This window comes from Pinus tabuliformis, chromosome 3_2, assembly GCF_031772625.1.
Source record: "Pinus tabuliformis cultivar Carrire ecotype Pingquan chromosome 3_2, CPIR1, whole genome shotgun sequence".
Taxonomy (NCBI): Eukaryota; Viridiplantae; Streptophyta; class Pinopsida; order Pinales; family Pinaceae; genus Pinus; species Pinus tabuliformis.
The window spans coordinates 625140598-625153585 of record NC_142302.1 but is presented as its reverse complement, the minus strand read 5'-3'; the positions used below and the strand labels follow the sequence as shown (position 1 = coordinate 625153585).

General features: G+C 37.9%; 1 protein-coding gene across 1 annotated transcript in view; it reads left to right on the top strand.

Annotated features, from left to right (window-relative positions):
* The first annotated feature begins 213 nt into the window (after nt 1-213).
* The window catches only part of LOC149182181 (pseudouridine synthase and archaeosine transglycosylase (PUA) domain-containing protein), a 128615-nt gene continuing 115840 nt past the window's right edge, over nt 214-12988 (top strand). Inside the window, exon 1 of the mRNA XM_089416792.1 lies at nt 214-506. Within this exon, the coding sequence (XP_089272918.1) occupies nt 496-506 (11 nt within the window). The 5' untranslated portion in view covers nt 214-495. The remainder of the gene's footprint in view (nt 507-12988) is intronic.

Sequence of the window (12988 nt, the reverse complement as noted above, 5' to 3'; positions counted from 1 at the left end):
ATCTATCTTAAATCCAGATCTACTAAGTACAAAGAGATCAAATCTCTTTCACTCTAAAGATTTACCCTAAAACAAATATTTGATCTTCCTACCTTAAAACTATTTTAAATCCACATCCAAATCATTATTTTTTTTAATAAAAATAATTAAAAAATGATCAAATGAAAACATGACCAAAGATGTTAATGGGGAGAAAAAGTTGGGGTAACGCACACATACATGCAAATTATTTTCGTGGTTGGGTGGTAAAGTTAGGGATGCTTGGTTAAGACGCTATTTCTTCCGTCTTCCATATTTGAAAACCCCACAAGAACGCTGGTGAGGAACTCGCTAATCTGACACAGTTCATTTTTCAAACCTGGACACAGGCAAAAGCTGCGAAGTACTCGCTCATCTGTCACAGCTCATTTGGCTGGAAATACGATATTAGTTCATCCAGGTTTTAACTGAATCCAAGCTTTACTCACTTCCAGGGATTGACAATTTGCGGCAAAAATGTTCAAAAAGTAAGCCTGCCATCGCACTCTTTCCTTCAATTTGTATTTTCTTTCTCCAGTGATTGATAAGTACGGGGATTCTTCATTCTACAGAAAACGCCCTTAATGTTTATCATGGAAGTAGAACTGCCCCTTTATAGTTTATAAATTCATTTATGCTTTGTTTTCACTAATGCCTGCTGTAGCTATTATTTATCGTTGGAGATACTCTTCAACTTTGAAGATCTTCTTCTTTCGTTTTCTGGGAATAAAAAACCGAGTTTATTATGCCAGATAAACAATGGAGAGCAGAGTTAGAGCTAAACAATGATTTACTTTCCCTCACTACTAGAGAAGAAGAGTATGGATCTCTGATTGAGGCTTTAGGTCACCGGATGAACTATATTTGCAATGTTAGCCATGAACAACGACATTACTTATTTCAGAAATCTTTGTTTTTAATACCAGCGATCACACTTTACAACTTACTAAGTGGATCAAGCAGCCAAGTCTAAGAGCAAACTGCAGAGTCCAACAGCCCCGCCTATAGAACAATGGTTCTCGTATGACTGTTGCTTTCTAGGGTGTTGAAGAAGAAAACTGCAGACTCCTATTAATTATAAACATGTGTACTTTGGTAATATGTGATCATTTTATGTTACTGATTTTTAATATCAAAGGCATGATATATGACAAATAGAGAAAGTTAAGGTTAGTACTAGGTGGATAAACCACTATAACTCTCTCTATCTCACTAAAACTTTGCATCCAGAAGATAAGATAGATACGTGAGAGATGTCATGTGTCTCTGTATACACGGGCAGCCTGTCTTGGCGTGACCCCACCCCCTCTATAACTTCATCGCAGGAATTGGGCACATAATAGTCACGATCTCTCCCAATGATATTCTGGAAAATGTAGAAACGATGCTATTAGCAGAAGTAATAAATGATTATGATGAACTCATCCTTATTACCTTATAACCATGCAATTCTATGTTCAACACATAAACACCAAAATGTTGAGATCAGAATCTAGAATGCAAATATTTGAATGGAACCAATCAACAAATCCTTAATCAGCAACATATAAGCACAGGAAATAGCACCATTGCATGAAAAGAAAACACAAAAGAGAGTTGCTCATAGGCGAAAGAATGATCACAACTATATTGAATGAAATTATGCAAATAACTCTTGAGAGGTGTATTTATACACAACTCAAGGGGTTGGGGTGTCTTTCCTAGGAAGGGGGTTATTAGCCCACATAATTGTTCATGTTTGTTTTTTCAGTCTGTACACACCTTGATGATTTGTCCAGGAAACATCCATGGGCAAGGCAAAAAGATTTTATTATTTGGAGTAACTTTAAATTCAGGCTTACACCACAACCTCCTCATATCTCAGGGTTCATAAATGAAGTAGGCACTGTTACAATAGTTTTCGTAACTATAATTTGGTTTGTAAACTAACACTGTCGGAATAAGTATAACAACATTTACTTAGGTAAAATAGTTTTTACCTTTCCTTTTAATGGAATTGTTGTCACATTATAACAATCTCCACTTAGACAACAATTTTCCTAATACCTTGCCAAAGTCTTTTCATCACCTTTTCCGTAAGCCAAGAGAAGTCAAACGCCATTGCTACTTCTCTATCAACACTAGTTTTGTAAATATGTTGGCACAATTTTCTTGAGTGTGGACCTTTTTAAGATCTAGTCCACCTCCATCAATAGCTTGTCTTACAAAATGGTATTTTATTTCAATATGTGTAGTCTTGCTATGATAAACTCTTCCAAGTTCACCTAGAAGACCCTTAAATCAAATTGCCTCTTTGCAAGCATGTGAGACAATAATGTACTTTGCCTCTATGGTGCATAAAGCAACTGTTTCTTGAAGCTTCAACATCCAACTGATGGACCCCCCCCACAAGAGTATAGACATATTCTGAAGTAGACTTCCTTTTGTCCAAATCACTTGCAAAATCTGAATCAATTGTGCCACTAAGATATCGAAGCACCCATTTCACTGCATTCCAATGTTCTTTTCTCGAATTTGCTTTGTACCTGTTGACAACACTCACTGCATGTGAAATATCTGGTCTGGTACAAACCATCGCATACATTAGATTTCCTACTGCATTAGCGTAAGGTACAAGAGACATATAATCCTCATCTTCCTTACTACTAGGACATCAACTTGAAGAAAGCTTAAAATGGGAAGCCAAATGGATATTTATAGGTTTTACATTATTCTTCCTGATTTTTTCAAGTATTTTCTTAACATACTTTTGTTGTAAAAACTTGATCTTACCAATTGTTCTGTCTCTATGTGTTTCAATGCCCAAGATTTGTTTTGCTGCTCGTAAATCCTTCATCTCAAAGGTCCTATCCATTTGAGTCTTCAACCTGTTGATTTCGTCCATGCTTTTGATTGCAATAAGCATATTGTCAACATATAGCACTAAGATAATGAATATGCCATTCAAACTTTTGAAGTACACACAATGGTCATACTCACTTCTAGTATAGTTTTGGGTCATCATGAAGAAATCAAACTTCTTGTACCATTTCCTGGGTGATTGCTTTAGGCCACACAATGATTTCTCGTCTTACAAAGTAATCTTTTTTTGTGATGTTGCACAAAACCTTCTTGCTGTTCCATGTATATCTCCTTGTCGAAATCTCCATGTAAGAAATTTACTTTAACATATAATTTCTCTAACTCCAAATCAAACAAAGCAACTACTGCCGACACAAAATGAACAGCTACAAGCTTAACAATTGGTGAAAAATTTCATGGAAATCTATATCTTCCATTTGAGAGTAACCTTTTGCAACCAATTTGGTTTCATACCTTTGAACATTACCGTCAACTCCTTTCTTCAATTTGTAAACCCATTTACATCCTTCAACCTCTTTATCTTTTGGGAGTTCTACTAGGTCCCAAGTTTTGTTTTTCTCCAAGAAATCCATTTCTTCTTTCATTGCTGCCTTTGATTTGGCATTATTGATATCGTCTATTGCTTCCCGATAACAAGAAGGTTCTCAATCATCAGTAACCAAAGCAACAAATGAACTGAAATTAGTATACCTTTTAGGTGGTTTTCTCTCTCGTGTAGATTTTCTTGGGGTTGGTTTTGGAATTTCCACATTTCGTTGAATGTCTTCAACATCTACGACTTCTTTTTCCTCAAAAGATTCGTTTCGCTTCCATGTGTTTGTAGATCGTTCAGTCTTAAGCTCAATTTGTTGGATTGGTGCTTGTTCCCGTACTTGTTTCAAAACATCTTCTACACGATCTAATTTAATAAGAGAAGATTCATCAAATGTTACTTCTTTGCTGATGATGATTATGCGGGCAATAGGATCCCACAATCTATATCCCTTAGCAACATCAACATAACCAACAAAGGTATATTTGTTTTATCTAGGGTCAAATTTAGAACTCTAATTCTTAGGATTACGTGTGTAAGCTTCACAACCGAAGATTTTTAAATTTGAATACTTGTAGGGATAACATGTCCATACCTCTTCAAGGATTTTGCAATTTATTGTAACTAGTGGTGACCGATTTACAAGATAACAAGCAGTAGCAATTGCTTCTATACATAATTCTTTTTGCAAATTGGCATTGTTAAGCATGCTCCTGGCTCTTTCTATAAGAGTCTCGTTCGTTCATTTTGCTACACCATTTTGTTGAGTATATACAATGGCTTTGTGTCTTATGATCCCAACTTATTTGCAATATATCTTGAATTCTAAAGAAACGAACTTGCCCCTGTTATCCGCTCTTAAGCATTTGATTGTTTTCTCGATTTTCTTTTCTCTCATTACTCTAAATTGTTTAAATGTATCAAACACATCAACTTTTCTTTTCAAATGATAAAGCCATACTTTTCTATAGAAATCATCTATAAACATTACAAAATACGATGATCCTTTGAAATAAACCATAGGGGATAGCCCCCAAACATCAGAATGAATATAATTAAGAATTTCTTTACTAACATGAGTGCCTACTTTAAATTTCCATTTACGCTGTTTTCCAAATCTGTAATGTTTGCAAAAATTCAAATTTGGAAGTAACTTGCGGTTTATTAATACATGTAGTTTCTCGCTCATATGATCCAATCGTTGATTCAATAATTGAGTGGATTTAGCCGCCTCCTCAGATGCCACTGCTGCTTTGCTGCTCTAAGTACTTCCATCCAACTTGTAAAGGTTTTGTGTCCTAGTATCCTTCGTGATTACTAAAGCGCCTTTGGACCTGTGAACTTATAATCACTAGAATCAAAAACTCCCAAAGAAATTAGATTTTTCTTTAGTTTAGGGCCTAGGCACATGTCTCACATCTGTTAATGTTCTTACAATACCATCAAACATCTTGATTTTGACACTCCCAACTCCAATAGTCTTATAGGAAATGTTATTACCCATAAGAATAATTCCACCATCAACAACTTCATATGATGAAAACCAATTTTTATGTGGACACATATGATGAGAAGCACGAGAATCTAATAGCTAATCTTCATAGTATTTAGGAACATTACAAATAGACAATACTTCATCAATCAAATTTGGGCCTGAATCAACCGAATTTGCCTCCTTTTTTGAATCTTCCTTGGATTCTTGTCTCTTTCGACAATCTTTCTTGAGATGCCTTGATTTGTTGCGAAACCAACATCTTAGTAATCTCTTCTTGCCTTTCGACTTTGATCTGGATGTATCTCTTGATTTATCTCCTTTTTCTCTGGAGCGACCTATAGCCACCATCGCTTTTGGCATGGAGGTTTCAATGCTTGATTTCCTCCTCACCTCTTCAGACAACTTCTCCAACAACAATATCAAATTCAAGAGTTTCACTTATAATAAAGCTAATGGAGGTTATTAGATGATCCCATGATTCAGGTAACAAACACAATAGTGTAACTGCCTTATCTTCATCATCGAGTTTGACATCCATGCTGTTCAACTGGAAAATAAGAGTATTAAACACATCCAAGTGATTTTTAATACCTTCTTTCATTTTCAGATTGTACAATTACCTCTTCAAGTAGATTCGGTTTATCAAGGATTTTGTTATGTATAAACCTTCCAACTTGGGCCACAAGCCTATTGTTGTTGCTTCAACAATGTTAAACAAAAAATCATAACAAGACACAACTAAATTGCACTATGGCCCCTAGCATCTAGGTCCTCCTATTCATCACTGGTCATCTTTACAAGCTTCTTGCTCATGCAATCCTTGTTGTACTAGTAGATCTTGAATTTTTAATTTCCATGGTTCAAAATTGTTTATTCCGTTAAACTTTTCAACTTGAAATTTAATATTCGCCATTACCTTTTAGACAAAATTTCCTTTTGTTTTTTTCTAAGTTGTAGGAAACGTTGGAGAAGGGTCCGTTTCCGGCCGGAAACGAAACGGAAACGAGGAAACTCGTATCGTACGGCTTGGAAACGCGTTTCCAGCCGTATTGGCCCATTTCTCGAGGAGGAAACGTGGCCAGTACGGTCGGAAACACGTTTCTAGTTCGTATGATGGAGTTTCCTCTTCTAACTTGAGTTTTTCTTGTATTTTTTTTTATGTTTTCGCTTCTAATTTTTTATTGGGCGACTAAAATATCTTTTGGATGCTTCTAGATGCCTCTCAAGTTATAAAAAAGAGGATTTTCTGAGTGGGGCAGCCTAATGTTCAAGCCTATGGCCCTAGTGTTGATATGCAGTTCATGGTAATGTTAAATTCTTAAAGTAAAAGGATGAAAATGAAAAATAAAGGAGAGTGGATGAAAATGAAATATAAAGGAGAGTGTCACTTTTACTTAAATTTTTAACATTACCATGAAATGACTCAGGATGTTTGAGAGTGGTTTCGCCCTCATTGGATTTCATATGGAGAAAGTAGAATTTTAGATCTCACTCAAAATCCAACAGAGTTATCTGTTTTTCAAGATTTCAAGATTGGGGGGATTGCAATGTTACCATTGGATTTTGTCATGTACTAGGGTATGGAACTTGTATTTAATCAAGAGAACCAAGCCCTCTATGTAGGGGAGACTCCCAATAATCAAGAGCACGTAGGGTACTAGGGTATGGAACTTGTATTTAATCAAGAGCACTAAGGTTGTTCGACTATGTAGGAGGAGACTCCCAATCAAGCATGAGACAAGAAATTAGAAATTTCTCGTGGCTGATTTTTGATATTGCTATTTTCATTATGTGATCATTCATGAGTAAATGTGATGTAAATTTAGAAACTTATAGTTTATGCATTGACAATTGACAATTTAATCATAATGTAATAAATTAAAATGTATCATATATGCTTTATGATTGCACATATTTATTAAATGTCCTAATATATATATATATATATATATTGTGTTTCCCCATTTCCAAAATTTGGGGAGGTGACGTTTCTTACGCGTGCCCGTTTCGGAAACTCGTACCCATTTCCCCGTTTTGTGCAACTTAGGTTTTTTAAAATAAACCCCACTCTGTTTTTCAAAAAAATTTCGATCTTCAGACCCCCAAAAACCTTGTTTTAAACTTGGTTTCTTTAAAAATTTGATTCTCCCCCCCAGACACACACATACATATCAAATGAGCTGCCATAGAAATATTTTACTAGGGTTTTATTCACAAAAAAATAGGGTTTCTCTTTGCTTAAGGGTTTATTTTCTTCACAGATTTTAAGCAAATATTTCACCAAAAAAAAGTGCGTGTACCCAATTTCGGCTAGGGTTTCTCTGTGTGTAGCTTCTCAACTGGACATAGCTTCCACCACAGTGTTGGCTTTCATGAACAACAGTCTGAATTGGCTTGTAGTGTCTCGAACTTGGCTTTCGCTGTAGGGTTCTCTGTTTGCATGCTTCTTAGTGTGGCCTCCTTCATGGGCAGACTTGGCTGAACTCTTTGTGTAGCCTCCTTCATGGGCAGACTCAACTCGTCTCTCTGTGCGGCCTCCTACATGAGTAGACTTGGCCTGACTCTTTGTGTCGCCTCCTACATTGGCAAACTCGGACTTTCTCTTTATGCGCAAACAATGAAAGTGCTAATTTGCTTGGCCTCCTAAGATGCCATCATTGCTTCGCTGCTTTGAGTACTTCCATGCAACTTGTAAAGGTTTTCTATCCTAGTATCCTTCATGATTACTAAAGCGCCTTTGGACACTTTTAGTGCTTCCTCTTAACTTGTGAACTTATAACCATTAGAATAAAAAACTCCCAAAGAAATTATATTTTTCTTTAGTTTACGCATGTTTCACATCTGTTAATGTTTTTACAATACCATCAAACATATTGATTTTGATACTCCCAACTCCAATAGTCTTGTAGGAAATGTTATTACACTTGAGAACAATTCCACCATCAACAACTTCATATGATGAAAACCAATTTTTATGTGTTGTTGACACATATGATGAGAAGTGCAAGAATCTAACAGCTAATCTTCATAGTATTTAAGAACATTGTAAATCAACAATACTTCATCAATCATACTTGAACTCGAATCAACCAGATTTGCCTCCATTTTTGAATCTTCCTTGGATTCCTGTTTGTTTCGACAATTTTTCTTGAGACACCTTGATTTGTTGCAGAACCAACATCTTAGTTTTCTCATCTTGCCTTTCGACTTGGATCTGGATGTACCTCTTGATTTATCTCCTTTTTCTCTGGAACGACCTATAGCCACCATTACTTCTGGCATGGAGGTTTCAATGCTTGATTTCCTCCTCACCTCTTCAGACAACGATTTTCCAACAACAATATCGAATTCAAGAGTTTCGCTTATAATAAAGCTAATGGAGGTTATTAGATGTTCCCATGATTAAGGTAACGACCACAATAGTGTAACTGCCTTATTTGCCTTCTATGGTTGCTCATTGCTCCAAGAAGTATCCCAAGCCCCCTGGAGCTCCCAGAGCTGAATATCCAACTCAAACGGGACCCTCATAAGAGGGTCTCTCCACGACTCCAAGTTGTTCACGAAAGGTTAAGAATTTGACCTTCCCCAGGGGCTTTGTAAGAATATCTGCGACTTGATCATCAATCCCAATGTGACGGAGCCTTATTGCTCCCTGTTGTACCATATCTCGGATAAAGTGGTACTTGATATCAATGTGCTAGGTGCGGTCATGGAACACGGGATTCTCAAAAAGACGAATCCCACTTTGGTTGTCGCAGAAGATCATGGTGGTATCCAACACATGTCCAAACAACTCACTAAAGAGCTTCCTCAACCAAATAGCTTCATAGGAGGCCATACTAGCAACAATATATTCGGCCTTGACGGTGCTCAAAACAACCGATTTCTGCTTCTTGCTCATCCAGGATATCGAAATAGAACCTAGAGAGAAGCAACATCCGGATGTGCTCTTATGATCCACCACCCTGCCAGCCCAATTAGCATCAGAATAACCATGGAGTCTCACATTCTCGACAGTGTATCTCAGTCCATAAGTTATTGTGCCCCGAAGATATCTCAAGAGATTCTTGGCAGCGATCTAATGTATGTGATGAGGCTCGACCATAAACTGACTCAATGTATTCACTGCAAAGCATATGTCCGGACGAGAGTTCACCAAGAACATCAGGGCCCCCACAAGTTGACGATACTCAGAAGGATTTCCCAAATCGGGCCCAGCAACACTTCCGCATAACTTCTTGAAGTTAAGTTCCATCGGAGTAGTCACAGACTTACAATCCACCATCCCAAATCTTTCAAGTAGCTTCACAATGTATTTTCCTTGAGAAAGGAAAATCTCACCTGGCTTTTGCCAGACCTCCAACCCTAGGAAATAATGCATCAGTCCTAGGTCCTTCATCTCGAACTCGGAAGCCAACTCCCTCTTGCATTGATGAATGAGAGGGTCTGCACCTGTCAGAAATAGATTGTCCACATAAAGTACAAAGATGAGAGGTTTGCCATTCTCAACCTTAAAGTAAAGGTTCAAATCAACTTCACTTCTTGTAAATCCCAGCTTCATCAGATAGCTGTCGATCCTCTCATACCAAGCTCGGGGAGCTTGCTTCAACCCATAGAGGGCTTTCTTCAACCTGCATACATGTGTCTTACAATCTTGAACTTTGAACCCCTCGGGTTGTTCTACATAGACTTCCTCCTTAATTGAACCATGCAAGAAGGCGGTTTTGACATCCATCTGGTGTAGGTTCCATCCTTGCGAGGCAGCAAGGGCTATAATCGAACGAATGGTGGTATATCGGGAAATTGGTGCAAATATCTCATCATAGTCCACACCTTCCTTTTGAGAGAAGCCTTGAGCAACAAACCTGGCCTTGAACTTTTCAACACTTCCATCAGCTCCATGCTTGATCTTGTAGAGCCATTTCGAGGTGACAACAGATTTGTCCTTGGGTCTAGGGACCACATCCCAGACATCATTCTTCATAATCGACTCATACTCTTTGTTCATAGCATCCTTCCAAACTTGGTGCTTCACAACTTCTTCGAATATGTAAGGCTCAGTTTGAACAATGGTGCTCATGGTAGCTAAGTACCTATTCGACTTCTTATTTTCACGAAATGTCCCCCTTGGTGCAATATGTCTCTAGGCATCTTCGAGAGTTTCCCTAAACCATGAGGGTCTCCTTTTTGAGGAGGGCTCATGAGGAGGTGGATCAATGGGATCCATTAGTCCTTCAACATTGGGCATCGACTCATCCTGTGGTTCTCCTTGCTTTCCTGTATCTGCTTCTTTGTCCTTCCTTGGAATAGGAAGGTTACTAATCTTCCCAAGGGCAACATCTTCATTGAAGGTGACATCATGACTTATCTCCACTTCTCTTTGACCAGGCACATAGATTCTATATGCCTTAGAAGTTTCACTGTAGCTCGCAAATGTTCCTTTCTTCCTAGATGCGTCCAATTTGCTTATCTTTTCTTTGGCACAAGAAAATACATAGGGCTACCAAAAATTCTAAAGTGAGAAACATTGGGTTTCTTACTGGTGAAAACTTCTTTGGGAGTTTTGGAGTCCAACGCTTGATGAGGGCATCTATTTTGAACGTACACGACAGTGTTGGTAGCTTCTGCCCATAGGAACTTCAGAAGGCTTTGATCATGAAGCATGGCATGAGTGGCTTCTGTAATAGAACGATTCTTCCTTTCAGCAACACCATTTTGCTCTGGTATATGCGGTAATAGTCTCCCTCTTAATGCCAACTTCTCTACAATAGTCATTGAATTCATTTGATTCATACTTGGTTCCATTATAAGTCCTCAATATTTTGATCTTCTTCCCTATTTGATTTTCGACCAAGGCTTTGAAAGAACGGAACCATGTGAACACTTCGTCCTTTTTCTTTAAGAAATAAATCCAAGTTTGCGAGATAAGTCATCCACAAAGATAGCATAATATAAATATCCTCCCAAAAATGTCACAACCAACATACGAGATAGATCAAAATGAAACAATTGCAAAATGTCGGTAGTCTTGCTATCACTTGAGGGGAATGGTCCCCTTGTATGTTTTCGTTCGACACATCCCTGACAAACACCTTCATGCTCTACTTTAAATTCGGGCATACCTGTCATCATCTTCCTCACATCGGGTAGAGCCTTATAATGTAGATGAGCAAACCTCCGGTGCCATAATTCAGATTGAAGTGATGTGTCGCAAGACATAGCTCCCAATGGGCTTCCTCCAACTTGATATAGGCTATCAACCTTGAATCCAAGAGTAAATGCTTCTTTGAAATTTCTTTTCCAAACACGTACCTTTCCATCGATGAATGCCACCTTGAATCCTTTGTCTTCCATTGCCGAGATGAATTCTAGGTTCTTCTTTAGATCAAATACATATAGTACTTCTTGTAGATGAATGGTGTTACCTTGATTCAATTAAAGAGTAACATTCCCAACTCCCTTCATGGGATAGGTGGCATTGTCCCCAAGAATGATTTCCAAATTTGTATCATTTTCTATCAGATTTGAAAGAGCTTCCTTATACCTAGTGAAGTGCCTTGAGGCACCACTATCAATCAACCAATTTCCCAAGGTATCCGGTGGAGAGGCAGTAGAGAGGGCAAATATAAGATACAATTCTTTTTGCTTGTTATCTACGACTTTAGATTCATCATATCTGGAGTTTCTTGATCTTTTGGGAGGTTGACCATTTCCATGTTGAGTAGCAAGAGCATTCCTTTTCCCTTTGTTGTTGAATCTGCCATTCCTTTGATTGTTGTTGCCCCTGAAATTGTTGTGGTTGTTGTTGTCGTCATCCCGAGGTGTATCCCTTCTATTAGGACATTCCCTAGAATAGTGACCAAACTTGTTACAAATGAAGCATCTTCCCTTCCTTCCATTTTTGAATCTTGGTCTTCCTTGACATTGCTTCTTTGAACCTGCATTGTTCTTCTTTTTAGCATGAGCGGAGAATGCAGTAGGTTCATTCCTATTTGAAGGCATGTCTCTCTCCATCATCTTTGTTTCTTCTTGAGTACATCTAGTCAGCAATTCATCAAAACCTGGAATCATGTCATTGTTGAGGATAGTAGTGTTGAACACATGCCACTCACGAGGGAGACCTCCAAGGGCAATGAGAGTGAGCTCCCTATCAGCGATAACTTCTCCAATTGAGAGGAGATCATTTTTGATTTCGGTAATCCTCATGAAGGAGGATTGGATATCTTCACCTCTTCCCTTCTTTATGTCCTTCAACTTGTTTTTGAGAAAGAGGACTTGATTTGCATTGCTAGCTTTGAACATGCCAACCAACCTGTCATACATCTCCTTAGATGTGTTCAAATTGGAGATGTATGCAACCAAATGCTTGTTAATAGAATCCTTGATGATCTTCTTTGCTTTGAATTCACCTTTCTTGTACTTTGTCTTAGCAGCAGCCGGTGCATTTGAAGGAGGTTCATTCCTTGTACATAGTCCATAACATCTTGCTTTTCCAAAGTCAAATCAAGAGACATCTTCTATGCATGATAATCAGTATTATCATTGAACTTGTCATCAGGTTTGAAGTAAGATGCGGAGGCCATTGAATCTTGTCCTTGTCCAACCAATCTCAGTGATTGCTCTTTTCACTTTTGCTTGGGCTTTGTTTTCACCTCAGCTCTGATACCATGTTAAGTTTAGATAACAATGGTATGTTCTATGCCTTAGAGCAATTTATTTCAATTTTCTTATTAGCCCAATATCAAATTTCCAGATTAGCAATCACATTAACATTGATAGTAAATGCATATAGAACATAAATAGAAAAAGTAGAAGAGAAGCCAAGCCAAGACAAGAGGACACAATATTAGGCGGATGCCAGGGAAAAACCGCAATGTGGGGAAACCCTTTGATCAAGTCTTCTTATTATTCTTCAAAAGTTCAACAGAGAGAGAGAGAGTACAATATACAAAATTCACTTGCCCAATCATAGTCAAATCTGTCCAGTCAAACTGCAGTCAATAGGATGCCCTAACCAGAAAGTCAACGCTGGTCAAATCAATAGAATTACTCCTCCAAATCAGCTCGGTCAAACCCAGTCA